The sequence below is a fragment of the Hibiscus syriacus genome, unplaced genomic scaffold, assembly GCF_006381635.1.
Source record: "Hibiscus syriacus cultivar Baekdansim isolate YM2019G1 unplaced genomic scaffold, ASM638163v2 tig00111835_pilon, whole genome shotgun sequence".
Classification (NCBI taxonomy): Eukaryota; Viridiplantae; Streptophyta; class Magnoliopsida; order Malvales; family Malvaceae; genus Hibiscus; species Hibiscus syriacus.
Window position 1 is genome coordinate 1,171,651 of NW_024063193.1, and position 27,547 is coordinate 1,199,197.

General features: G+C 36.1%; 2 protein-coding genes and 1 pseudogene across 2 annotated transcripts; 2 read left to right on the forward strand and 1 right to left on the reverse strand.

The window, feature by feature from the left end:
- Positions 1-3,789: 3,789 nt before the first annotated feature.
- LOC120171710 (L-type lectin-domain containing receptor kinase IV.2-like) lies at positions 3,790-5,047 on the forward strand. The gene is made up of 4 exons (XM_039179373.1): positions 3,790-4,119; positions 4,226-4,295; positions 4,395-4,755; positions 4,819-5,047. The coding sequence occupies exons 1-4, from the start codon at positions 3,790-3,792 to the stop codon at positions 5,045-5,047; spliced, it is 990 nt and encodes a 329-aa protein (XP_039035304.1).
- An 8,963-nt stretch (positions 5,048-14,010) lies between these two features.
- Positions 14,011-15,279, forward strand: LOC120171711 (annotated as a pseudogene).
- Positions 15,280-15,741: 462 nt separating this feature from the next.
- LOC120171682 (dynamin-like protein ARC5) lies at positions 15,742-27,095 on the reverse strand. Its single transcript, XM_039179353.1, has 17 exons — positions 26,613-27,095; positions 26,377-26,541; positions 26,155-26,277; positions 25,534-25,755; positions 25,083-25,216; positions 24,890-24,982; positions 24,677-24,740; positions 24,420-24,468; positions 24,244-24,326; positions 23,887-24,044; positions 23,715-23,775; positions 23,094-23,156; positions 22,865-22,965; positions 16,893-16,950; positions 16,266-16,613; positions 16,007-16,171; positions 15,742-15,921 (listed from the first exon to the last, which is right to left on the reverse strand). Exons 1-17 carry the CDS (start codon positions 26,925-26,927, stop codon positions 15,829-15,831), a joined length of 2,295 nt encoding a protein of 764 aa, XP_039035284.1. The 5' UTR covers positions 26,928-27,095; the 3' UTR covers positions 15,742-15,828.
- Positions 27,096-27,547: the final 452 nt, after the last annotated feature.

Here is a 27,547-nt window from a genome sequence, read left to right on the forward strand (position 1 = left end):
GATTCGGAGTGGGTGATATTTATAGTATGAGAGGTGGATAAAAACACACACATACACACAATATATATATATATATATATATATATATATACTTGTGGAGGAGTAATGGAAAAGAAAAAACAAATGGAAGAGAGGGAAGAAAGAAAGTGACATAAAAAGGAAGGTGGGATTTGATGATGATTTATCGCTGTGCCGTGTGCTTTCAAATCTCAATCTCCAAGCTTTCTCTCCCCATGGCGGCGGCTAACGGTAACGCTCTGCTCTGCTTTGTATACTTACAACTAACGATATCTGCTGCGCTTGCTATCGGGAGAGATTTTTATTGGATATGTTTAGGTTTGTCTGCTGCTGCGTTTGAATTATAAACTTGTGGGTGCTACCTTATGGCTTGTATCTAACAACTTGAAAACAAAGATATTTAATACCCAAGCTAATAGCTTGATTGACCAAAGGACATAATACTTTGACGAATTGAAATGTTTTGAAGTTCAAAGACGCTAAACAACAGTTTTGATAAAATTAACCCGGTTTTAAATTCAAAAGAATGATGAACTGGAATGGGTGATCATCATACTTCATGCTTATATCAAGCATCTTCTATGATACATACATGAAAATGGGTTTTGTCCGGCACCATAAATAAAAACATTAAATGGACCCACTGCTTGGTTTAGGAGTGTGCCTATGTACCAACAATAATAATTAGCATAATTAATATCATCCAAATAAATTACTCCTTTCGCATGCTTTTTTTTTTTGTTCTATTATGTTTTGTTTCCTATGCTTCTCTCCCGCAACCCAAGAAAATATCAATCAATTGTCTGAGAAAGATCTAAAAACAAACAAAGGGTAAACTTTTCCAAATGCCATTGAATTTTATTGATTGTATAAATGAACTTTAAATTGATTAGGTTGTACCACATAATTCTCATTTTAACTTGTCTCCTCAACTCATTAAGCATACGATGACATCATCTTTTTCTTTCTCGTTAGCTTTAGTTTATATATCGATTTTGTTGTTAAATCTTAAAACGATTTAATTTAATAAATTGTTCCCCACATTCAATCATCGTTCATAGTAAGACTATTGTCAAAACTTTATCATTTCATTCCTCTTTCTCCTTCTCATATTACTTTAACTTATATACTATTAATAGGATGATTAATCTCGAGCCAGACAAGATCTGTGTCCTGACACATTATATGACATGATACATGTTTATTTTTTTATTTTTTATTTTTTTTAGATAAATTGCGTGTTTTAGAGATCTCATTCTCACATGTTATTCAATTTAGTTATTCTTGTATGATTAATTGTATGTTTTCATTCTTTTAAAAAGAATTGCATGTTATCATTATTTAATTACTTAAATTTGTAATATAGTTTATAACATAATTATTTACTTGGTTATTTGATTATTCTTTATTATTAACTATTAGTGAGATTGCTCCCAACCCTTTCTTTGCAGTCATTCATTTCATTTATTTTTATAAAATGTTATATATTTTTTTAAATGCACTAATATTTGAAAGCAATAGGGTAATCTAACTTTCATCACACATAATCGATTTTTGAATTCTAATTTTCATATGCTTTAGAAATATGCCTTTAAATTGTCTTTTTCAAATAGAATCTTTAAACACCTTTTAAAATAATTAAATTTAAGAGTGTTCGGTCGTACTCGGTTCAAAAGGATCAATGGCGATATTATCTTATTAAAACATGCTTTTTAATATAAATATTTAAGAGTATTCGGTCGTACTCGGTTAAAATCACTATGTTAGTGCCAAGCTACCATATCATCCGATCATTAATTGATTAACATATTAATGCTATAATTAAAATCAAAATTAAAGTCTAATGATAAAATCGATACGGACCATGAAATTTAATGATATCAACAGCAGTTTACCCATAAATAAATAAAAACCCTAAATGTAAACCGCAATCAACCAGTTCCTTCGAATGGGAGTGAGTTCAAGTGATATTCTATGGGCTGACAAAAAGGAAATATATGTTATATAGTCCCCACATTATTTTTCTTTAACCAATTATTAAATCTTAAAAAATAAAAGAAATGAGCAGAGGAATGTGTTACTTTGCTTATATATTACTTTTCCCAATTCCATGTGAAGACATTAAAGTAGAAGATTGTGACGAAATCGAACATTCATTTTCTTAAAAAAGATTGTGACTAAGAGTTGACCTAAAGGTTTGCCTTTTAATTACATTGTGAGCCGTTGAATTACTTTCTCAATGGTAAAATTCTTTTTGGATCCAATATTATAAATATACATTACGGAATAGCTCTCTTTCTTTTTTTTAATATTTACACACCTACTCTCATTAAATAAATAAATATTTGCATGATTTTTCGATAATGGTTACCATCAACAAATCAAGTTGCCTAACCAACATGTCCTGTGCACTAATTAAATTTTTTTATCCACTTGCCTTTTATTTTATTAATTGAGTAATAAAACTATGGAATTTTCGTGGGGGTATTCAACAATTAATATTTATGATTAAATTGTTATTTGATATGTTTTTAGTTCAACATTAAGAGTTTAAAATTCAAGATTTGAATTATTATGTTGTAAACTGAGTAAATTAGACTAAAAAGTAATATCCATCGCGCTGAATTTGTAATAGGTCATATGCTAATAATTATATTAAAAATATTCAAATAAATAATTAAGGACATATATCAATAAATTGAAATCACTTATAATGATAATTATGTCTGCTTGTCACATCATCTATGTGCAATTTGAGAGTAAGCTGCTAAGACAATTATTAGCATGGAATTGGGGTTTATGGGTTGGCACTGTTACATTAGACTAACTCTTCCGCTCGATGAGCTATGTTCACTAATTAAACTATATTAATGAATTGTTACATCGCACTATTGGACCCCCTTGTTCTTTTACACCAAGCAATACATATATATATCTCAAGTACAAGCCTATGGTGAGAACAATGCTTGATGTTTAATGCAAGTGATTTTTAAGAATTAAAAGGGTAAGGCCTTATGTGTTAGGAGAAAGAAGCAATCATAAAGTGTAAAACCCTATTGTTGTAAAACATCATGTTTGGTAATAACATAAATTGATGGGACGTCTCAACGTTATCCTTTTATAATATTATCAAATCAAATAAATAATTTCATTTTAATCAAACACACTTTTAAAAACATTCGAACATCCTCCCTAATTACTTGAACCAATGTTACCAACTCTCAACATCTTTGTAGGAACCACGATCCTCCACTTCTATGCCTACCTTATATCAACAGAACTGGTTTTGTATGAACAAAAACCTATTCGCTCGAGATTCTAATGAAAGCATTTCTTTATGATTCGATTACTAAATAACTTCTCTTGCTCTACACTTTCTCTAAAAGTTTCAATCGCGTTACTGCAATGTGACGGATGAAAGTGGGAAGTTGCCCGTAATACAAGCCAAATGGTGCTAATAAGATCGATGGAGCCTCAAAATTCAGGGGGGGAAAGCACCAAGTTGGTAGTAAAAGAAGGATATATATATGAGTTTGCAAACTTTGATGGCATGGGAAAGTGTGCGAGGTGTGCCCTGCATGGTAGACATTTTTATTTTTTGAGGTTTGCGTCACCACAAAGAAACATTATCATTTCCGAAAATGGACTGTTTTGTTCTCCCATACTGGATGAAGTGATATAGTTGGACACAAACCACAAACTTGGCCCTAGGAACCGAGGACTAGGACGAGTGTGGCTAACCGAGGTGTAGGATCAGTTGTAGATGAGTGCATGTACGTTGGCTTCTCCGCTTCCACTGGCTTGTATTGCTGGAGCCTTAGAATTGAGGGAAGGACACAAGATTTAGATCCAAGAAAGCTTCCGTTTCGGATGACAATGTATAATAAAGTGGTGCTTAGCAAGGGATTTGCACTGGGTACGACTTTAGTAAGTGTTGCTCTGGTTTTCCTTATGATCATTGCAGCTTTCTGTATCATATTTAGAATCCGTGATGGAGATGAGATTCTGGAGGATTGGGAAATCGAATATGGAGCATGTAGATTCAAGTATTCCGAGCTCTTCGCCGCAGCAGGGGGGTTTGGAGAGAAATCACTAGCGGGTGTCTAACTGTTTTCGTCAAGGAATGAAAGAATTTGTTGCAAAAGTCACTAGCATGGGACGGCTTAGGCACTGGATTCCTGTATAATTACATGGTTGGTGCCGGCAGAAAGACGAATTTCTTCTTGTTTATGATTATGTCCCCAATGGGAGCGTAGACAAGCTTTTGTATGAAGATGGTCCACTGAAGGGGAAAAAAACTTATTTGGGATCAAAGCTACAAGATTTTATTTGGTGTTGCACAAGCATTGCTATATCTCCATGAAGAATGTTACCAGGAGTGGTTCATAGAGATGTCAAGCCAAGCAATGTCCAGATAGATGAAGGTCTAAATGAAAAGCTCAGGGATTTCGGATTGGCCAGAACTTATGAACACAATAACAATCCACGGACCATAAACATTGCCGGTATGCTAGGGTATTTGGCTCACGAGCTCACAAAGACTGGGAAAGCCGCCACAAGAAGTGATGTCTATGGCTATGACACCCTTATGCTTGAAGTTGCAAGCAGAAGAATGCCTATTGAGCCCCAGAACAGAGCTAACGAACTGGTGGTGGTGATCTGGGTTAGGGAGTTGCATTGCATTCTCAAGGAAATATCACCCGAGCCATTGATCCGAAGCTCACAATTATCATTCAGGTGAAAAGCTCATCTGGTGCTTACCCTTGGTCTTTTATGTTGTCATCCCCATTCCAATTACAGACCGACCATGGTATTCATATGGAAATTCTTACAGCAACTGCAGAGTTCTCAGATTGCTGATGATCCTGCATACAACATATCGACTTTGTCCCAAAGTAAAAATAGTTGGACAAACTTTGGCAAGAAGATTTCCACTGTTCACGCCAAGAATTACCTTCTAGATCACATTATCATAGCAAGAAACCATCAAACATGCCTACTGTTGGGGAAACCGGGTTATTTCCCATAAGAACGTTGTTTCAATATTGATTTGAAATATCAAGATCAAAACCACCAAAGGTTGCATAGCGGACAAACCCGTCAAACTATTGAATATTGAAACACAATGAAAAAACCGAATAAAAAACAATAAAGGAGAGAACACACCAAATTTACGAGTTCGACGAGAATATCGTCTACTCCTCGGGCACCACAACGGTTGATAACTTCACTATCAACAAATATTACAACAAATGGAATTCTTTAGAATTCCCAAAGTGAGAGAATGAAGAAAACAAGAGGAAAAGAGAACTTATTTTGGGATGATTTCTAATGAAATACTTAGATCTATTTATAGTTGAGTTTTAAGAACTAAACTTATAAATAACCTAATATTTTAGGGACCAAAGATGAAATTCTCATGTGCAAAGTTGGCCACCTACCAAAGATTAATTTTCCAATAAGTTGGCCACCAACCAAGATGAATTTTCCAATAAGTTGGCCACCAACCAAGATGAATTTTCCAACTTGCCAAATTTGATTTCAAGCCAAACATAACAAATCTCCACCTTGGCTTGAAATTACCAAGCCTACTCAACTTCTTCAACTCCTCAAATTTGATGTTGTGCCTTAAATTGTGTTCACAAGCGCCATATACCCGAAGGTGCTCAAACTTTCAGGATGTTAATCAAGTTCAAACAATGATTGAACTTGATTACTGTTACTACCTTGGTCATCATATATGCAGGATTTTCTGTTGTCGTAATTTTCTGAAGCATAATCTTTTCTTCTTCAAAGATATCATGCACAAAGTGATACCTCATGTCGATATGCTTAGTCCTTGAATGGTAGACTTGATTTTTCGCTAAGTGAATAGCGCTCTGACTGTCACAATAGAGACTAATGTGACTTTGAACAACTCCCAAGTCTTCCATCAACCTGTTAAGCCAAATTGCTTCCTTCACAACCTCTGAAACTGCCATGTATTCTACCTCTGTAGTAGACAAAGCCACTATAGATTACAAAGTATACTTCCAACTTACTGGGGCTTTAGAAAGAGTAAACAAATACCCAGTAGTTGATGGACGCTTATCTAAATCACCAGCATAGTTGGAATCAACATATCCAATCACACACTGACCAAGTGTTTCATCCTGTTCAAAAAATAAACCAACATCCACGGTTTGTTGGAGATACCGTAGAATCCATTTCACAGCTTGCCAATGTCTTTTTCCAGGATCATGCATGTACCTGCTCACAACTCCAACTGCTTGTGAAATGTCAGGACACGTACACTATTGCATACATCAAGCTCCCAACTGCATTAGCATATGGAACTTTTTCCATATACTCTCGTTCTTCGTTAGTTTTAGGAGATAACTAAGAACTAAGTTTCAAATAAGAAGCTAGTGGGATACTTACATGTTTGGTAGTTTCATTCATGCCAAAACATTGTAATACATTTCTCATATACTACTTCTGAGTTAAACAAAGCTTCCCTCTCTGTCTATCTCTACTTATCTCCATACCAAGAATCTTCTTGGTTTCACCTAGATATTTCATCTCAAACTCATTATTCAATTGAGCCTTTAACTTGTCTATCTCTTTTTGACTCTTCGAAGTGATCAACGTACCGTCAACGTACAAGAAAAGATAAATGAAATATCCATCTTTGAGCTTTTGCAAATACACACAATGATCATATTTTCTTCTAGTGTACTTTTGCCTCCTTATAAAGCTATCAAATCGCTTGTACCACTGCCTCGGAGATTGCTTCAATCCATATAGCGATATGTTCAGCTTATAAACTCATTTCTCACAACCACCATATTTGTATCCTTCTGGCTGAGTCATATAGATCTTCTCTTCTAAATCACCGTGCAAGAAAGTCGTCTTTACATCAAGTTGAGCTAGCTCCAAATTCAACTGTGCTACCAAGGCCAACAATATTCTAATGGAGGAATGTTTCACAATAGGGGAAAATACTTCATTGTAGTTGATTCCCTCCTTTTGAGCGTAGCCTTTAGCTACCAATCTTGCCTTGTAGCGAACATCTTTCTTGCTATGAGATCCATCTTTCTTTGCAAATACCCACTTGCATCCAATTGCTCTTTTACCTTTCGGTAATTGTGCTAGTTTCCAAGTGTTGTTCTTTTGGAGAGATTACATTTCTTCATCCATAGAACTTTTCCACTTATCACTTTCCAAGCTTTACATTGCTTCTTGGTAAGTGATAGGGATATCATCATCAACAAATGGAAGAGTATAGGCCACCATATCAACAAATCGAGCACGTCTACGAATTTCTCTTCTTGGCCTTGTAACTGCAAGTGATTCTGGTGTCTCCAATGGTTATTGGGTTTGAACCTCTTCATCTTCTTATTCTTCTATTGGATTTGAAGAATCAGTTGCATCAACTTCTGGGATCATCGTTTGCTGAAACTCCACATGTTTTGGAGTATGCTCCACCTGCTGCGGAGTGCTACTTGTCTGGACAGATTCATTTGTTACCTTCTTCACTAGGGAAGATTCATCAAAGGTAGCATCTCTGCTACAAATTATCTTCTTGGTGTCTAAACACCAAAGGCGAAATCCCTTCACTCCATGGGTGATTCCCATAAAGAGAGCCTTCTTTGATCTCGGATCAAGCTTGGATTCCTTCACATGATAATAAGTAGTGGATCCAAATACATGTAAGGAATCATAATCAGTAGCATGTTTTCCAAACCATACCTCCAATGGCGTTTTTCCTTCTATCGCTGATGATGGCAGACGATTGATGAGATGTCCAGCATATGTCACAGCCTCATCCCAAAATGCCTTACTTAACCCAGCATTAGACAACATACATCGAACTTTCTCCAATATTGTTCGATTCATACGCTCTGCCACCCCATTCTGTTGTAGTGTATTTCTAACACTGAAGTGTCGAACAATACCATACTCATGGAAAACGTCAAAGAATGGGTCACTTTTATATTCCCCTCCATTGTTCGTCCTAAGACATTTAATCTTTCTACCAGTCTGGTTCTCGATCATATTTTTCCATTTAAGGAAAATTTGAAGCACTTCATCTTTAGACTTCATCGGATACACCCAAACTCTTCTGAAAAAGTCATCTACAAAAGTTACAAAATAATGGTTTCCTCTCAAAGACGGTGTCTTTGAAGGACCCCATACATCTGAGTAAATATAATCCACAATACATTTTGTATTATGTATAGTGGTTCCAAACTTCACTCTCTTCTGCTTTCCTAGAACACAATGCTCACAAAAGTTCAATTTCCAAGCCTTTTCACCTTTCAACAATCCTTTCTTTGCCAGAATTTGCAAGGATTTCTCTCCAGCATGTCCCAACCGCATATGCCACAACTGGGTTGTGTCCAAATCATCGCCTCCGGAAACAGCTGCAACTGCTCCAATAATTGTACTACCTTGGTAGTAATACAAATTATTTTTTCTGATGCCCTTCATCATCACAAGTGCGCCAGATGTGACTTTTAAAATTCTATCTCTCATAGTGACTACTGAGACTTTGGATTCCAAGGCTCCCAACGAGATGAGATTTTTCTTCAAATTAGACACGTACCGGACATCAGTTAGAACTCTGGTTGATCTATTTTGATTCTTCAATCGAATTGAATCTATCCTAATAGTTTTACAGGCATTGTCATTGCCCATATAAATAACTCTTGCATTTAGTTCTACTAAACCGGAGAACCACTCCCGATTAGGGGACATATGATAAGTACAACTCGAATCTAATATCCACTCATCTGAATGGAATGTTGTTGATGAAGCAACCAATGATATGTCAGAGTCATTTTCATCATGCTCTACAACATATGCATCTGGAGAAGCTTTTCTTTCTTCTTCAGCTTCAGACAATCTTTCTTCCAATGGCCTTTCTCATGACAAAAGACACATTCATCTTCGACTTTGATCTCTCTCCACTTTGGCTTTTGACTTTTCGAGTGACCTCTTGCCACCATGGCCTCCGCTACTTCGTACTTGTTCTCCTTCTTGATTTTCTTTCTGAGCTCATAACTATACAAAGCAGCAGTTACATCTTTAAGGGTAACATTACCCTTACCATGAAGTAACGTTGTCTCAAGGTGCTCAAATTCATCTGGAATAGATGACAACAACATCAAAGCCAAATTTTCATCTTTGAAGGTTTCATCCATGCCCAATAAGTCTGCCACTAGCTCATTGAACGCAGTGATGTGTTCAATTATACCGGTGCCTGGTTGATAATCAAATCTGAACAATATTTTCTTCATCTGGAGACGATTCTGAGAGTTTTTCTTTAGGAATTTTTCCTCTAATGCTTTCCACATCTTACTTGCAGAAGTCTCGTTCTTGTAGCCATACTTCTGGTCTTTGGAAAGACAAGATCGAATTGTGTTGCACATTAAACAATTGATTGTTCCCCATTTTTTCTCCTCTATATATTCAGGCTTTTCTTCCTCAATGGCGATGTCTAGACCTTGTTGGAATAAAGCGTCTAAAATCTCGCCTTGCCACATGCCAAAATGGTCAGATCCATCGAACAACTCCACTGAGAAATTTACATTTGACATCATCCTCCTTACCGGTCCAGATGAAGAGCTTGATGTTTCAACTGATCCGTATTTTGGCATTTTAATTTTAATGAACAATATTCAATAGCACGAACTGTACCTTTTCAGCAATAGGACCGCGAGGATAACCTCAACCGAAGCTCTAATGCCAATTATTGGGGAAACTGGGTTATTTCTCACACAAACGTAGTTCAAAATTGATTTGAAATATCAAGATCAAAACCACCAAAGGTTGCACAGCAGATAAACCCGTCAAACTATTGAATATTGAAACACAATGGAAAAACCGAATAAAAAACAATAAAGGAGAGAACACACCAAATTTACGAGGTTCGACGAGAATATCATCTACTCCTCGGGCACCACACCGAATGATAATTTCACTATCAACAAATATTACAACAAATGGAATTCTTTAGAAATCTCAAAGTGAGAGAATAAAGAAAACAAGAGGAATAGATAACTTGTTTTGAGATGATTTCTAATGAAATACTTAGAGCTATTTATAGTTGAGTTTTAAGAACTAAACTTATAAAAATCCTAATATTTTAGGGACCAAAGATGAAATTCCCATGTGCAAAGTTGGCCACCTACCAAAGATTAATTTTCCAATAAGTTAGCCACCAACTTGGGATGAATCACATGGAAACTTAATTTTCAATCAATCATCCAATTTTTAATTATATTATAATATTATATATTTCAAATTTATTTTTAAATGTTTCAGACACGTTACTGCAATGTAGTAGATGCAAGAGGAAGTCACATGTAATTGAAGAAAATGGGGGAGTTACGAGGATCGATATAGAGTATCGAAATTCAACAAAAAAAATGAAAAAATTCCCAGTTGGTAGTAAAATTATTTGTACAGTTTGTGGTGCCCTGGATGGTAGACATTGTTGAGGTTCGATTTGCCTCAAAAGAAACATCCTCATTTTCGAAAGTGGGCCTGTGAGTTCCCCCATAAGGTTGTAAAATCAGGTAATCGGACAGGTTTCAATCGGATCTTGGCAGGTCGGGTAAAATCGGGTACATGTCAACTCAGGTTGATTTGACACCAGATCCAGATCGGGTTCAGGTCAGGTCATTTTCAGTTCGGATCGATGTCAGTTCAGGTCAAAACAGTTCAGGTCCGAAGCAGATAAAAAACATGTTAATTCAGGTTCGGGTAGACTTCAGTCGGATCTCGTTCAGATCGGGTCACATCATTGACAGATAAAATTCAAGTTGGATGTTTACCGGATACAGATTGAGTTCAGGTCGGGTCGTTTCTATTTTTGGATTAATTATTTTGTCATCTTTTGTGATTATTGAATTGTAAGTTGTAATTGTATATGATTTCGAGTAAATTAAGACAAAAATAAATATTCATGGATCAATTTTGTAAAAAATATAAATTTAAGGACAAAATTGAAGAAATGTAAAATTACAAATAAAATTTTAAAATATAAATTAAACAACACACAAGGTAAGGGACTAAATCGAAATAAATTTAAAATGTGAGGTTTAAATTAATATAAAAATGACTAAATTAAACACATTTAAAAAGTTATGGACTAGTTACAAAAATATAAATAACAACTAACAATGGGCCAAATGAAGATGCACATATAAATTTAAGGACTAAATTGAATACATATAAAAGTGAAAGACTTAAAATTGAAATAAATTAAAAAACACAAAAAGATTAAATTGAAATAAATGTAAAATGTGAATAAATAATAAAAAATATAGTAAATTGTATTTATTTAAAAAATTGAAAAAATATAATATATATATATATAATATAAGTTTATATATAAATTATATATATAAACTATATATATAAACTATATTTATATTATAAAATATATAATTATTATAAGCTATATATATATATAAATTATATTTATATGAACTATATTATCACGGACTAAAAATTTAAATCCGAGACATTGATATAAATATCCGACAAAGGTTTGAGGCATCGAAGTTATGAAGGAGTGACAATATATATAAACTATATATGTAAACTATATAGGTATAAACTATATTATTTTCGTTGTGCCACGTGAAGACTTCTGAGCAGAACCAATCCCTATTGACGCCCAAAAACCCATGTGGGTCCTAACGGTTCTTGTCTGCTCTCGAACACACTGATTCTTCAACTGAGCTTTTTGTCTATTTAGTGTGCAATCAAAGTCTGAAATATATTAATTATACCTTGTGTTCTGTTCAATGCAATGACACATATATATTGGTACAGGTATCCAAAAATAATATATATATATATATAGGTCGGCCTATCAAGTTTATAAGGCTTTTTAATAAGCCTAAGCTTGATCTATTTAATTTAATAGACTTTTAAAAAATTTTGAGCCTAATATTTTTATTAAATAGGTCAGTCCAGGCCAGACTTTATATAGGTCAGGTCGTAGGCCCCTGTAGGCTGGCCTGGCCTATTCCCACCCCTACTTGTAGTAATAAAGTAATAAATGATTAGGTTAAAATTAGAAACCTTAAAATCGATCAAAAAAAACTAATTATTTAATAATTAATTAATCATGTTTTATATAATTTATATTTAAATAATTTTATTAAATAATTTTATATAATATGTATGTATAAACCATGTATAATATATATAAACTATATATATATATATATATATATATACCTATATATAAACTATATAAAGTAAATTACTTATATAGTTTATAGAAACACTATGCATAAACTATATAAAGTAATAAAGTATATAAATTATAGAAACCCTAAACTCTAATCATAAAGTTTAAACCTTAAACTTTAAATCATAAACCCTAAACCCTAAACCTTAATATAAATGAACTTATGTATTGGGCCTATGTAAACTAATGTATTGCCAAAATTATTTATATTAATAATGTAAAACGTTAATATATATTACATAATAAATACTTTCATTATTAATATTATTCTTTCTTTATATAAATTAAACTATATTAATTTTCCTTTGCATTATTAATCATGTTTTATCTATTATACATTTAAATAATTTTATTAATTTTATTAAATAATTTTATATAATAGGTCTATTTATTAATTTAATTATCATAATAAATATTTTATTATAACATTTAAAAAGTAATTATATTAATTTTTTAATTACATCATAAACTAAAAAACTCATAATTTTATTAAAATCTTATAATTTCGTCCATGGTAATATATAAGTCAGGTAAATATCAGATCAGGTTGAAAACAGGTCAGGTTGAAAACAGGTCGGTTGAAAACAGGTCGGGTAATACCAGTTATTTACCAGTTCAATCTCGGTTTCAGGTTCATATTAGTCGGATACAGGTCGGGTTCAAATCCACAATTTCCAGGTCCAACTCGGATTCAGGTAAACACTAGTTCCGACTCGAGTCGATTTCGGATCGCTACAGCGCAGGTTAAAAACAGTTTTGACTCGAATCGATTTTAGTCAGTTTTGTAGGTCGGGTCAACTTTTTACACCCCTATTCCCCTATACTGGAAGAAGTATAGTTGGACACAAAGCACAAACTTAGCCGAAGGAACCGAGGTCTATGACCGGGACTAGTGCAGATAACCGGTATGGTTACGGAGCTTGAGTTAGGCTGTTATGTAGCCTAAGCAACGTCCAAGACACACCCATCATGACTAACACTATTAACAATCAATACAACCAGCAATGCAAACAACGTTCTCTTCGAAACTTCTCACGGGCGTCATAGTTAAAGAATTCTCCTACTAGAAACCATCTAATCTAGTTCATTACTCAGCCATGGACGCACTTGGTCTCTTGTTTCACCTGCTCCTTCAAAGCCTTCTTGTTGTCCATGAAGAGATAAATTTCAAGTACAACGGGTTCCTCAACGGAAACTTGACACTCAAGGGAGTTTCGTTTATCAAGTTTGATGGGATGTTGGTGTTAACAAATGATTCAGCACGACTTCTCGGTCATGCATTCTATCCGTCTCCAGTCCAATTCAAGAAAAGCAATCCCGACAACAACGGAACTGCAGAAGCGGCTACATTTAGTACAAACTTTGTGTTCTCTATCACTTCAAAGTACCCTGATATTGGAGGCCATGGTCTTGCTTTTGTTCTCGTGCCGACTAAAAAGCCGAACACCAGTAATGCAAACCAATACTTAGGCCTTCCAAATGACACCAGCATTGGTCGTTTTCTAGCAGTGGAGTTCGATATAATCCAAAACCCTGAACTGCAAGACATCAATGATATTGATAACCATGTAGGGATAGATATATCCAGCCTGATATCCAAAATATCCAAGCCGGCTGCTTACTATTCCTCCGTTGACAATTGGAACAACTCGATCCTTCTCAGGAGCGGGAAACCCTTTTCGGGCATGGATTGACTATGATAACAACAAGATGTTGATGAATGTTTGATATTTCCTTGTGGCATGCCAAGACCCCCACGCCCTTTGATATCGTTTCCGATTGATCTTTCATTGGTGCTAGATGAGTACATGTATGTTGGCTTCTCTGCTTCCACTGGCTTGCTGACGGCCTTACATTATGTGCATGGCTGGAGCTTTAGCACAGAAGGAAGGGCACAAGATTTAGATCCAAGAAAACTCCCATTTATAAAGACAGTGTCGAATAAAGTGGTGCATAGCAAGGGATTTGCAATAGGTATGACTTTAATAAGTGTTACTCTTGTTTTCCTAATGATCATTGGTGCTATTAATATCATATTCAGGATTAGAGATGGAGATGAGATTCTGGAGGATTGGGAAATCGAATATGTAGCTTGTAGATTCAAGTATTCCAACCTCTTCGCTGCAGCAAGGGGATTTGGAGAGAGAAACCTCATTGGTTCTGGAGGGTCTGGGAGAGTTTATAAAGGTGTGATCCCTAGTATTGGACTAGAGGTCGCAATTAAGCAGGTGTAACGGTTCTCGTCAAGGAATGAAAGAATTCGTTGCAGAAATTACAAGCATGGGACAACTTAGGCACCGGAATATTGTACACTTACACGATTGGTGTCGAAAGAAAGACGAGCTCCTTGTTTATGATTATGTCCCTAATGGGAGTCTAGACAAGCTTTTGTATGAAGATGGTCCAATGAAGAGTAAAACCTTACCTGGGACCAAAGATACAGGATTTTAACTGGTGTTGCACAAGCATTGCTATATCTCCATGAAGAATGTTACCAGAAAGTGGTTCATAGAGATGTCAAGCCAAGCAATGTCCTGATATATGAAGTTCTAAACGCAAAGCTCGGAGATTTTGGCTTGGGCAGAACTTATGAACACAATAACAATCCACAGACCACAAACATTGTCGGTACGCTAGGGTATTTGGCTCCTGAGCTCACAAGGACTGGGAAGGCCACCACAAGCACTGATGTCTATGGCTATGGCACCCTTATGCTTGAAGTTTCCAGCAGGAGAAGGCCTATTGAGCCCAAGACCAGTGCTACTGAGCTGGTGTTGGTGGATTGGGTTAGGGAGTTGTATTCTGAAGGAGAGATCACCCGAGCCATTGATCCCAAGCTCGACAATTATCATTCAGGTGAAGCTCAGCTGGCGCTTACCCTCGGTCTTTTATGCTGTCATCCCCATCCTGATTATAGACCGACCATGAGAAGAGTTGTGCTACTACTGGGAGATGCCACCCTTCCACCACTGCCCCATGACAGTATCAGAGTTTTCAGATTGCTTCGCTAATGATTCCGATGATCCTTCATACCAAAGATCGATTTCATCCCAAAGTAATAATAGTTGGATAAGCTTTGGAAAGAACCTTCCCACTGCTCACACTACAAGAGTTACCTTCTAGATCATATTATCATGACAAGGAACCATCAAACATGTCTACCATATAAGATCCCGCAGCAAAATTCGAAACCTTTTATGAAATTCACTAGAATCTATTGTTAAGATTAAGTTTTCAATCAATTATCCAATTTCATGAAATTAGTACAGTAAATTAATCTTCATTGTGCCATGTAAGTTTAAGACCATAGGTCCATAAAAATAACACTTTTATGCGTGATAGCGAATCCAAAATTTTGGGCATGAGCCTATATCAATATCTAGTATATTAGAACATAACAGTACGAGACAAAAATTCATTAATCAAGTAATTAATCTTCAAGTAAAAAAACGCTTAATTTAAAAATAAAAATTAAATCTTTGATCCATGTCATTTTCAAACAAACAACTCCATCTCCACGTACCTAAGTGATCGATTATGTTCTCAAATTTGGACCTGAATCAATCGGCATATGCAGGTGACAAACTTGGTATTTTTTGACACGAACTAAGTTGATGATGTATTACCTTGAATTTGTCTTTGAGCCTGTTAATCTGTAAAATAGCCATTCCGTGTAACGAGTCGATCAGAAAAATAGCATGCTATTATTGTAAAGGAAACTAGATAGATGTGGAATACCCTTTTGAGGTCGATTTCTGTGTCTCTCTTTCGTTGGCCCAAAGAGTGCCGCAGATTGCTGATGTCAAACACATTGTCCATGTCATCAGAAAATGTAGATTCTAGGTCTTCCTGGAGACGTGCAGGTAATTTGTCCACAACTGGCATTAGAAGAAAGCAATTGAACTGCAAAACATCGACATAAACAATGATGAAATAATCAAACTAGACAAAAGCATAGCATGAAATAATTGGACAAAAAGATTAAAAATAAGAAAACCTTCAATTCTGCAGATGCCAAGAAATATTCCCTTATGCCATGAAAAATTTGTTGTACCAATGCATAAACTATCCTTTCTGATGAAGGACCAAGCCTCCGGTTCCAAAGTGTGCTATCTAGAAGGTCAGCAAGCTTAGTTTCTGCTGTCTGAGCAGAAGAGCATGAATCGATGCCCGAGGATATATGACCGAGCTTTATATCCGCTCCTGGCTTGGTGTCATGCTTCTCTGCAACAACAGACCCAGGCAATGAATCTTGGGAATTTCCAGGAGATGTGGAATTGACTGCTACACTGGATGGCTCGGTTCCACCAAATGAGTCTAAAAAATGGTGTAGCCCAGCCCGATTCTGAAAATTCAACATACAACGCAAGATGAGCAGAGCAATAGGTCAGATGATCCAACATATCACAGAACATATGCATGTGATTCTAAATTCAACGGTTGATAACAAGTCCTAAAGCAATATGGAACAACCAAAAAGAAAATGAAACCATGAAAATGGTGGACGAATTACGAGAATTTTAACTTTGGGAAGCAGTTGCAGTACACATAATTCTTAAATTGGACACGTGCATCAACCATGGCCCATTCCTAAACTAGAAATGCTAGACTTCCAGTGGCTTACCTTATTGTGGAGAGACCAGGATACATAACGGGTTGTGCTCACTAAATCCTCTAAACATCTGCAACAAATATGAAACTCCGAGTAATATTTGTGTGATGAACTGCTCAAGAAAAATAAGAAAGGATTTAAGGAATAGAGAATTTTAGGTTGAAGAAATAGAATCATAACATTTTCATTGATAAGTTTTCAATTGGTTACACTGATTTTTATAGAAAATAGCTCATAACAGACTGCCAGCTGTACTCTTCTCTAACAGATTTGATTCCTAAACCGTTTTATTATTTTTTTTGTGATTTCAGGCTGTTGGGCTTGTTTCATGTTCTGGCCCATCATTCATCTGATCCTTTGCTTCCTTACCCATTTCCCACGCCTGATCCAGCTGCCCATCAGGTAAATTCTTCACCCAATTCTTCTGCTCATTCATTTTCTCAATTCCCTTTTCATTTGAAATCCCTAAATCCCCCGTGTTTCCCCTTTCTTCCTCATTAGCTTCCAGTTTTGCTTCATGGGTCATGACAGTACCCCCGACAACAATCGATCCTTGTCTCCAAGGATTAAAATCAGGGAACTGAGAACGCAATACGGTGAAATCCTCCCAGGTAGCATTTTCGACTCCTAGATTCGACCATTGAATTAATAACTGTGTAACTGCCTTGTTATTTCGCTTAATAACTCGTTTATCCAAAACAATCGCAGGATAAACACGAAGCTGGCCATCAATAGTAAGTTCAGGTGGGTTTCTGGTAGCAACATTGTTATCCCCAATCTTTCTTTTTAAAAGACTGATATGAAAAACAGGATGAAGTCGAGAATGATTTGGTAATTCCAATTCATATGCGACTGATCCAATTCTGCGTTTGATTTTGTAGGGTCCATAATAACGAGCAGACAATTTCAAGTTTCTGCGTAGAGCCAAAGAGGTCTGCTTATAAGGTTGAAGCTTAAGGTAAACCTCATCACCTTCCATAAACTGTCTATCACTCCTTTTTTGATCTGCATAATACTTCATTCGATGCTGTGCTTTACTAAGTTGATCAAGCAGTATACTATTGATATTGTCTCTGTCTTTCATAAACTGCTGCACATTAGCTACTTGTTAGTCAGTAGTCCAAGTCATAGTTGGCGGTATATAACCATATAAAGCAGTAAAGGGAGTAGTACCCAATGCTGTATGAAAACTTGTATTATACCACCATTCAGCATGAGAAATCCACTTAGCCCATGAACTAGGCTTTAAAAAACAAAGTCCTCTTAAGTACTGTTCAAGACATTGATTAAGTCTTTCTGTTTGACCATCCGTTTGAGGATGATAGGCAGTTGTAAATAGGGTTGTAGTCCCTAATAACTTCAATAACTCCTTCCAAAAAACACTGGTAAAAATCTTATCTCGATCAGACAGAGCAACTTTAGGTTGTCCATAGAGTTTGTAAACTTGCTCTAAATAGACTTTAGCAACATCAGAAGCTATAAAAGGATGAATCAGTGGTAGAAAATGCCCATACTTAGTGAACTTGTCAATTACCACCAAAATGGAATTGTATCTATTAGAAGGAGGCAACCCTTCAATAAAGTCCATGGTAATAAACTCCCAAGCTTGCTGTGGAATAGGTAATGGTTGTAGTAGCCCAGGTTGCAAAACATGTTCTTGTTTAATTCTCTGACAAACATCACACTGCTGAACATACTGTTTAACCAGTGTCTTCATTCCCTTCCAATAAAAATACAATTTTAGTCGATGATAAGTAGCCTGTATGCCAGAATGGCCACCTTGTGGTGAATCATGAAGTGTAGAAAGAAGTTGATTCCTTAATCCTCCTGTGTAACCAATATACACTCTGCCTTTATATCTTAGGATCCCTTTAGTATAGGACCAGTCAGTCATGCCATTAGGATCAAATAACGATTTAGGAATTAATTCCTTAGCCAAAGAATCAGTTTCATAACTGTTTTGCACCTCAGTGACCCAAGTAGGAATGACTATTGTAGCAGATAACTGTTGAAATTCAGAATCAACTTCAAACTGTCTTGATAAAGCATCAGCAACTTTGTTGTGTTTACCTTTGCGAAACTGAATAGAATAATTCAATCCCAGCAATTTTGTAAGACCCTTCTTCTGAATTGTAGTAGTTAGCTTCTGTTCAAGCAAGTGCTTCAAGGACTCATGATCTGTTTTAATTATAAAAGAACTGTCTTCAAAATAATGTCTCCATTTAGAAATAGCCATTAAAATAGCTAAATACTCTTTCTCATAAATCGATAAATCAATCTGTTTTGGTCCCAAAGCCTTACTGAGGTAAGCAATTGGTCTACCCTCTTGAGATAGGACTGCCCCTATGCCTTTGTAACTAGCATCAGTTTCCAAACAAAATTGTTTTGTAAAATCTGGCAGAGCTAGCACTGGAGCAGTACACATAGTATTCTTAAGGGTGATAAATGCCTTCTTAGCCTCATCAGTCCAAACAAACTGATCCTTCTTCAACATTGTAGTGAGGGGTTTGCTAATTTCACCATACCCCTTAATAAACTTTCTATAATAACCAGTGAGACCCAAAAACCCTCGCAAAGATTTCAAATTCTTTGGAATAGACCACTCCTGAATAGCTTTAATTTTTGATGAATCTGTAGCTACTCCATGTTGTGAAATAGTATGACCAAGATACTCCACCTCAGCTTGGCCAAAAAAACATTTAGTTCTCTTAGCAAAAAGCTGGTTTTTCTTTAAAATCTCCAAAACAATTCGTAATTGCTCTGCATGACTATGCAAGCCAGGACTGTAGATTAAGATATCATCAAAGAAAACTAGAACAAATTTCCTGAGGTAAGGTCCAAATAAATCATTCATAAGAGCTTGAAAAGTAGCTGGTGCATTAGTTAATCCAAAGGGCATTACCTTGAATTCAAAATGGCCATGATGTGTCCTGAATGCTGTTTTAGGAATATCTTCAGGTTTAATTCGAATCTGCCAATAACCAGATCTTAAATCCAGCTTAGAAAAAATTTAGCTCCAGCTAGTTCATCCAAGAGATCATCCACTACAGGAATAGGAAACTTATTTTTAACAGTTAGGGCATTTAACTGTCTGTAATCAATGCACATCCTCCAACTGCCATCTTTCTTTTTAACCAATAAACAAGGAGAAGCAAAAGGGCTCTTGCTAGTTTGAATAATTGAGGCAGCTAACATCTCAGCCACTTGTTTCTCAACTTCTATTTTCTGATGATAAGGCATCCTGTATGGTCTGACATTAACTGTGTCAATACCTGACTTAAGGATAATAGAATGATCATGCTTCCTTATTGGAGGCATTCCAGTAGGTTCTTCAAACACATCCTTATATTCAGCTATTACAGCTTAAATTGTAGGAGGAATTACATTGCCACCAACTTCAGCATTTAACATATACATTTCCCCTACCAAATCAGGATTTTTATTCATCAAATTCTGCATCTTGTTGCTTGAAATTATCTTCATTGCAGTATTGTTTAACCCTCCTTCCAACATAATGTCTTGATCACCCATCTTAGAACTGAGAGTCATACTGTTAAAATCCATTAAAACTGGACTGTATTTCTTCATCCAGTCAACTCCCAAGACCATATCACTACCTCCAAGGTTTAACACCCTGAAATCATGAATAAAAATGAAGTCTTGCATTTCCCAACTCAATTGTTTACTCTTTGCTGTACTATAAAGCTTATCACCATTAGCAGAGTCATACTGTTAAAATCCATTAAAACTGGACTGTATTTCTTCATCCAGTCAACTCCCAAGACCATATCACTACCTCCAAGGTTTAACACCCTGAAATCATGAATAAAAATGAAGTCTTGCATTTCCCAACTCAATTGTTTACTCTTTGCTGTACTATAAAGCTTATCACCATTAGCAACTGTAATGACTAATGGATTAGTTTCCTCCAACTCTAATCCTTCCTTAGCCCACCTGCTAGTAACTAAACTATGAGTACTGCCACTATCAATCAGAATACTAAGTGGTTTTCCTTTAATGAATCCTTGGATTCTCAAAGTGCTTCCTCCTGAACTTCCAGTTATGGCATTGACAGAAATTTCAGGATCCTTTTCCTCCATTGTCATTCTATCAACAGAATTCTGAACTGCCTGTAAATCCTCTGGTTCCTCTTGCTCAACCATCTCCTCCATAGAATTCAATTGCTTCAGTTTGCAATGATGACCAGGAGTAAATTTATCACCACATTTATAACAAAAATTGTTTGCCCTCCTATACTCCAATAACTGTTGTCTATTTTGATTAAACCCTGGATTGCTCTTCAAGGCTGAACTCATTGAAGAAGAAAATGTTCTGGAACTGGTAGTATTTCCTGGCAGTATTGGTCGTGGAATGCTTCTAAATCTTTTACTTTCCACTTCCAAGGACAGCTCGTATAACTTTGCTTTTCTAGCAGCTTCAGCTACAGTCTTTGGTTCCAAAACCTTTACCTTATGTTTCAATTCCTCTTGAAGACCACTTAAAAAACTGGAAACAAAATACTCCTCTCCTAATTCAGGATTAATCTGAAGAAGGTAGGGTTGAAGTTCTTCAAATTGAGCTTCATACTCCTCAACAGAAGATAATTGAGTTAATTTGTTAAATTCATCAATAACGTCAATATAACCCTTATCAGCAAATCTATGACACATGTCAGAAACAAATTCATGCCAAGTAACTCTACTCTTTTTCATGATATACCCATCAAACCATATCTCAGCCTTGCCAGTGAAATACATAGCAGCTATTTCTAACTTCTGTAATTCAGGAACAGCAAAGATAGAAAAATATCTCACATTTTCTAATCCAACTCCTAGGATTAGTGCCATCAAAAAACTGAAGCTCTATTTTCAGTTTTGGAAGAAACAAACCAGTGTTAGTGTTACTGGAATGTTTTTCCATGAATGGATATCCTTTAATGATAGGTTGCTCCCCGGATTCCATTGTATTTGTTGTTGCTTTCATCTTAAAAACATCCTGTGGCAAGGTAGGCTTAGATGCTAAGATTCCCGGTTGTCCTGGTTGAAATGAGTATTTCTCCTTATCATCAAGGACTGTAACTTGTAATGGCATTTTAGTTGCATCCTTAATTTGAGTTGGTGGTGCTTGTGGTCGTTCTGCAGGAGTAGATTGCCCAGATTCATTCCCAGCTTTCTGCATCAACCCCAATAGTTACTGAAGCATGTTCTTCGTGTCAGTTATTGTGGCCTCCAGTAGTTGCATCCTCTGCTCTAAAGCACTCTACTGATGAAGCCACCAAATTGGAACTGGCTCCACCTCAGAAGACTCTGTTGGATCAGCAGGAATGACCGGCGACTGATCATTGTGAGCCATCTGTTGTAATTTCCGTGCTTTACCCAGTTTGGAAAAAAAAATTTAGTATTTTTGGATCAAAATGGCCTTGCTCTGAATACCAATTGTGATGAACTGCTCAAGAAAAATAAGAAAGGATTTAAGGAATAGAGAATTTTAGGTTGAAGAAATAGAATCATAACATTTTCATTGATAAGTTTTCAATTGGTTACACTGATTTTTATAGAAAATAGCTCATAACAGACTGCCAGCTGTACTCTTCTCTAACAGATTTGATTCCTAAACCGTTTTATTATTTTTTTTGTGATTTCAGGCTGTTGGGCTTGTTTCATGTTCTGGCCCATCATTCATCTGATCCTTTGCTTCCTTACCCATTTCCCACGCCTAATCCAGCTGCCCATCAGGTAAATTCTTCACCCAAATCTTCTGCTCATTCATTTTCTCAATTCCCTTTTCATTTGAAATCCCTAAATACCCCGTGTTTCCCCTTTCTTCCTCATTAGCTTCCAGTTTTGCTTCATGGGTCATGACAATTTGGTGACCAAGAAGCTCCATCATCTTTACTTTAGTAATCATTAGAATGTATTTTTAGGGTTTGTAAAGTTCAACTTAGTAAAGAAAACAATTTGATTGCGATAGAGGAAGTGGCCTACTTCTCACAGCAAGCTCTTTCAGTAGATTCAGCGAAGTTGTTGAAAGCAGAAGCAACACGCCTGAGAAATACATCATGGCCACTTAAAAATTCTCCATCTTTCTGTTGGAAATCAGAAAACATTTGAAAGCATAAATCATAATAAAGAAGTGCAACACTTAATTACATGATAGTCCTAGATTCTGTAAACATAGAAAATAAGAATAAAATAAAATAAAAAGCGAACAAACCTGCATAAGATATATGGAGATAGGAAGTAATCTCTTCAGAATGTACAAGAGCCGACAACCCAACTATAGAAGGAAAAAGAAATATCTCAATTAGGGCATTAGTAACAACATCAAGCAGACAAAATATAACTTTTTATCTGTCAGGTTGGTTGTTTAAGTCCTTGCACCTTTGGAGCATTATACATCCTCCCTACTCATATGCCTAGGAAGAACCTAGATATAAAGTCAGGGACAATCACGTAATATCTACCTTTTCTGTCTTCTTTATACGGACAAAACCCAGGGAGATTAGTGGGTCAGAAAATTGGAACGGTAACTCCCCAAATAGTAAAAAGGGTACCATAGTACAAGGCGAATGGCACCTGGTTGAAAAAGCTATCCTTTATCAGCTTACTAAAGACCCCAAGCAAGCATATTCCTGTCCTGAATGTTACCAGCTAATAAATATTTGGTGCAAGAACTAAATGGATAATAAAGAGGCTTTCCATCATTTCACAAACTTAAATTTCGGAATTTTAAAATATTTCACAATCATTAACTAAGTTGACAACAAGAAACAAACAGAGAAACATGAAAAGAAATAGAATAAACGAAAGACAGAGATAGCTAATGTCACTTCACCTGATGGAGGAAAGGTTCAAAAGTGTCACGAGCCTTTGAAACTGCTATAACACAAGCTGTCCTGATTTTCGAAATAAAAAGAGGAAAAGAAATAATTTGAAACTGCTTATTGCACATGAAATGAAAATCAACAATTAGCACAGAAAGATGATCAGCCATAAATAAACCATACCTTGAGTAGTTTGTTCCATCGTGAATATCTTCGACTCCACAAGCATTGACAATTTCTTCCCTTGTAATTGGTGGGCATTTTATCCCTCCCACAATAAATCGGAATTCAGCCATGGCACGATGATATTGTGCGCCTCCATAAAGACGCATTCCAGAATTCTAAAATATCAATGAGACCCACATGAGACAAGTTTGGCAAATTTAAGATTTCCATTCATTTTATATATGGGGACCAGGATATCTATCAAGTTGATAGAATTGACCAATTAAATCTGGAAGATTAGTATAGCTAAAACAAGAAAAAAATAAAAGAATCCAGTTTGCAAGAATATTTAAAGTTAAGTCTCATATAGCTTACAGGTATTATCTTGTGTGGCAATTGAAGACCATCAGCACCCGCAAATGCTCCTCCATTACTTCTCTCATCTACTAGGGTTTCACCTGTAATGAATCATTGCAAAACTGTAAGCAATCTAGCATCCGTCAGGAACGATTAATTTATAAAAACACAAGATATCTTCACTAGAAATATACCAAATTTATCTGGAGGCGCAACAACTGTCCCTTTCAGTAGCAATGACAACTAAGTAATGCAGCAAATTTAAGTTAGAACGCATAACAGGAACTGGAATGACAATTTTGAACATAAGTAATGTCAATGTCTGACAAGAATAAACAGTCTCATCTCTTACAAATTTATATGACCTTAAAACGGTCCCACATTTTTGCAAAAGAAGAACAAACAAGATATACATGCAACAGATCAAAAAGCCATAAGAGTACATAGAAACCTTGGTCAAGAATAGATCATGAAAAGCTCTTCCTCTTTCCCTCAATTTTTCTTCATCCAAAGTGCTGCATGTGAAGGAAAGAATGAAATGATTATGGGAAGAAGAAACTGAATCCAGTGCAATCAAATCTCCTTATTTATTTCAGTTCAAAGGCTTTAACAAAGTCATCTAAAATCGCCAAAAATAAAATGTTCAATAAGCTCAACGCCAAACCTGAGTTCCTTATTTATTTCAGTTAACTTTCTTGTTGTGCTGTGGTACTCCTTCTCAAGAAGTGGAATGATCAAAGGAACGCTATCCCTATACCTTGCAATTATATATTTCCAAATTTAATTTACACTAAAGAGTTTCAATATCCCCCTTTCAAGTTTATCTGAAATTGAATGGGAAAAAAGAGCATGCATACCTTTTCTGTAACAATTCTTCAAGAAAAAGCCTAAGTTTGCTTACACCTATTCTACTTCTTTCTTGCTTTGACAATTGCCGACCCAATTTCTCCTCCAAAGATGCTATGTCTTGCACCTCTCTAAATATTATTGCCTGCAATAGAAATCAAAAGGGGGAAGAACTGATCAACTTGGTCTAATATCCCAATGCACCATAATGTACAGCATGGAGATAGTTAACATTTTAGATTTCATGACTACAAAAAAAAATTCTTTAAGCTTGTCAGCTTTACGCTCCTGTTATGCAGGATGACCCTTCAAATACTTCCCCCAACAAACTAGATTATCCATCAGTAAAGGAAGGAAGCAAATATTAATGCGAACAACTAAACCAAGCATATGTCACAAAAGAAGAAAAAGCTTCTCGGTACCATAATCAACCCCGTGATTTTAGGGGAAGCAGGAGCAAACCTGTTTAAACTCTTCGTTTGAACTGTAAACCGAATCATGCTCAGAACCAACTCTTCCAGAAGGCACTGACGTAAAGAACGGAGAGTCACCCAATATGGAGCCATCTAGTGTACATGCAGGTGGCGAGAGAAAAACTTCCACATCAGAAGAACGTGCAAACTGAGGAATTTTTGTATCGAGCTTGGTAGATACAATGACAGTTCTTGAAAGCTCTGGATCAATCTGAATCAATTATCAACCAACAAAAATGTTAAGCTTCGCAACATCACCATAACCCGAAATAAACAATTTAAATGAATAAAACCCTTTCTTTGCAACTACAAGAGGTAGTTTGTAGTTCCAAAAAACTAAGCATCTAAAGCTAACATTAGCTATAATTAGGAATGCCAAAGATTATATTAGCTGCTAAATTACATAAAAGCATTGCATCAAGCAAACAACTTGAAAGTATATTTTCTCTCTGTTTTTATTCATGCTTATATATTTAAAAGATACCTTGATTGAAGAGTAGTATTTTGGCTTCAACCCTCTTAAGAACAAGTAACCTCCACAAATCCAAGCCTACATTCTTTAGCTAAAAGTTAACACTTACTAAACATGGCAAATATAAAAATTACATACCTGCATTACAACCCTTCTTGTCATTGCATTACTCCAGTCACTACAATCTTCAAGACATAATATAATGAACTCCTTACGCTGCATCTTTGTTCTCACTAAGGACTCAACCGCACGCGCTTGGCTCTGCTTGAATGTCACCACTCACCACCGATAAAATTGTCCCAATTACGGAAATGTATGAAATAAAATTAACTAGAAATACTTGGTGAGTTGAGAAAACACCTGCAAAGCACGATTCTTTCGAGCCGGAGCAGGAGCAATAAGCCCGGGAGTATCTATAATGGTCAAATTCGGACAGTATTTGTATTTCACTTTAATGATGATTTCTTTAGCTGAGAATTGGCATGGCTCACGTTCCAACCTCATATTTTCAGTTTCAATATAGGCCTAATAGGAAAATCACAATGATTGGTGCATCTAAAAAGAAAAAAAATAGAGTAAAAAAAAGAATTTTTAACCTGAATATCGGCGAGAGATTTTTCGTGAGCGACAGCAGGATCATCATCGGAGACGAGATGGCAAAATGGGACGTCGCAAAGAGGGTCGTAAGACATATGGAGAGTGATGGGTCGGCGGGTCTTGGTCCCGCCGCCGACGTGGTTGAATTGGAATCCCATGAGCGCTTCCACCAACGCGCTTTTGCCGTCCGTTTGGTGTCCAACAACTAACACCGCCGGCGCGTCGAAGGGAGCCTCTAGCTCTTGAGCTAAACCGTGAAGCTCGTTGTAGGCCTCGTAAAGAGTTGATTGTGGGTTCGGTGTTCCTTCATCCATTTCGATTCTGTTTTACTCGGAACTCGGCCAATGCTCTGCTTCCAAGAGTAGAGTGAAAGCAAAACGAAACACCCTTTTTCGCTATCAGCTTCGGGGAAATTGGATGACTTGAAAGCGCGCTATTCGTCAAATTTTCACCGCTATCCTAGTGGATGATGTGCCACACAGCAGGATGTAAAGATTATAAACAATTGTCTAATCTATGTAAACAAGAAAGAAAACAAATGAGAGAAATGAATCTTCTGAAATTCATTATACCAAGCGTGAGTATTACAACTCTCAATGGGAGTATTTATAGTTAGTACTATAGCTATAACTGATGTAACTAACTCCACAACAAACTAACTACTTGATCTGTTGCAGTGAACCAAAACTCAGCTGCACAACCATCATGCACTGCACGTGAACATATATGCCATGCATTTACATACACTAACATTCCCCTTGCAATCTTCAACTTCAAATCTTCTTCAAGCTCAAGAAGCACAAACATGATCAATGCTCATTCAAACCCAAAATGAAATGAAAGTTCATTTACACTAACATTCCCCTTGCAATCTTCAACTTCAATCCTTCTTCAAGCTCAAACTGATCTGCTCTTAAGCTGCACCACCAGCAAT

What these genes read in the sequence shown, in the direction of transcription:
- LOC120171710 (XM_039179373.1), top strand. Translation starts at nt 3,790, where the DNA reads ATGTACGTTGGCTTCTCCGCTTCCACTGGCTTGTATTGCTGGAGCCTT. An exon ending in GAGAGAAATCACTAGCGGGT is followed by an intron (nt 4,120 to 4,225) that starts GTCTAACTGTTT and finishes TGGTGCCGGCAG; the next exon opens with AAAGACGAATTTCTTCTTGT. An exon ending in AGCTCACAATTATCATTCAG is followed by an intron (nt 4,756 to 4,818) that starts GTGAAAAGCTCA and finishes TTCCAATTACAG; the next exon opens with ACCGACCATGGTATTCATAT.
- LOC120171682 (XM_039179353.1), bottom strand. Translation starts at nt 26,927, where the DNA reads ATGGATGAAGGAACACCGAACCCACAATCAACTCTTTACGAGGCCTAC. An exon ending in CAAACGAAGAGTTTAAACAG is followed by an intron (nt 25,217 to 25,533) that starts GTTTGCTCCTGC and finishes TTTCTATTGCAG; the next exon opens with GCAATAATATTTAGAGAGGT. An exon ending in GAAGAATTGTTACAGAAAAG is followed by an intron (nt 24,983 to 25,082) that starts GTATGCATGCTC and finishes TATAATTGCAAG; the next exon opens with GTATAGGGATAGCGTTCCTT.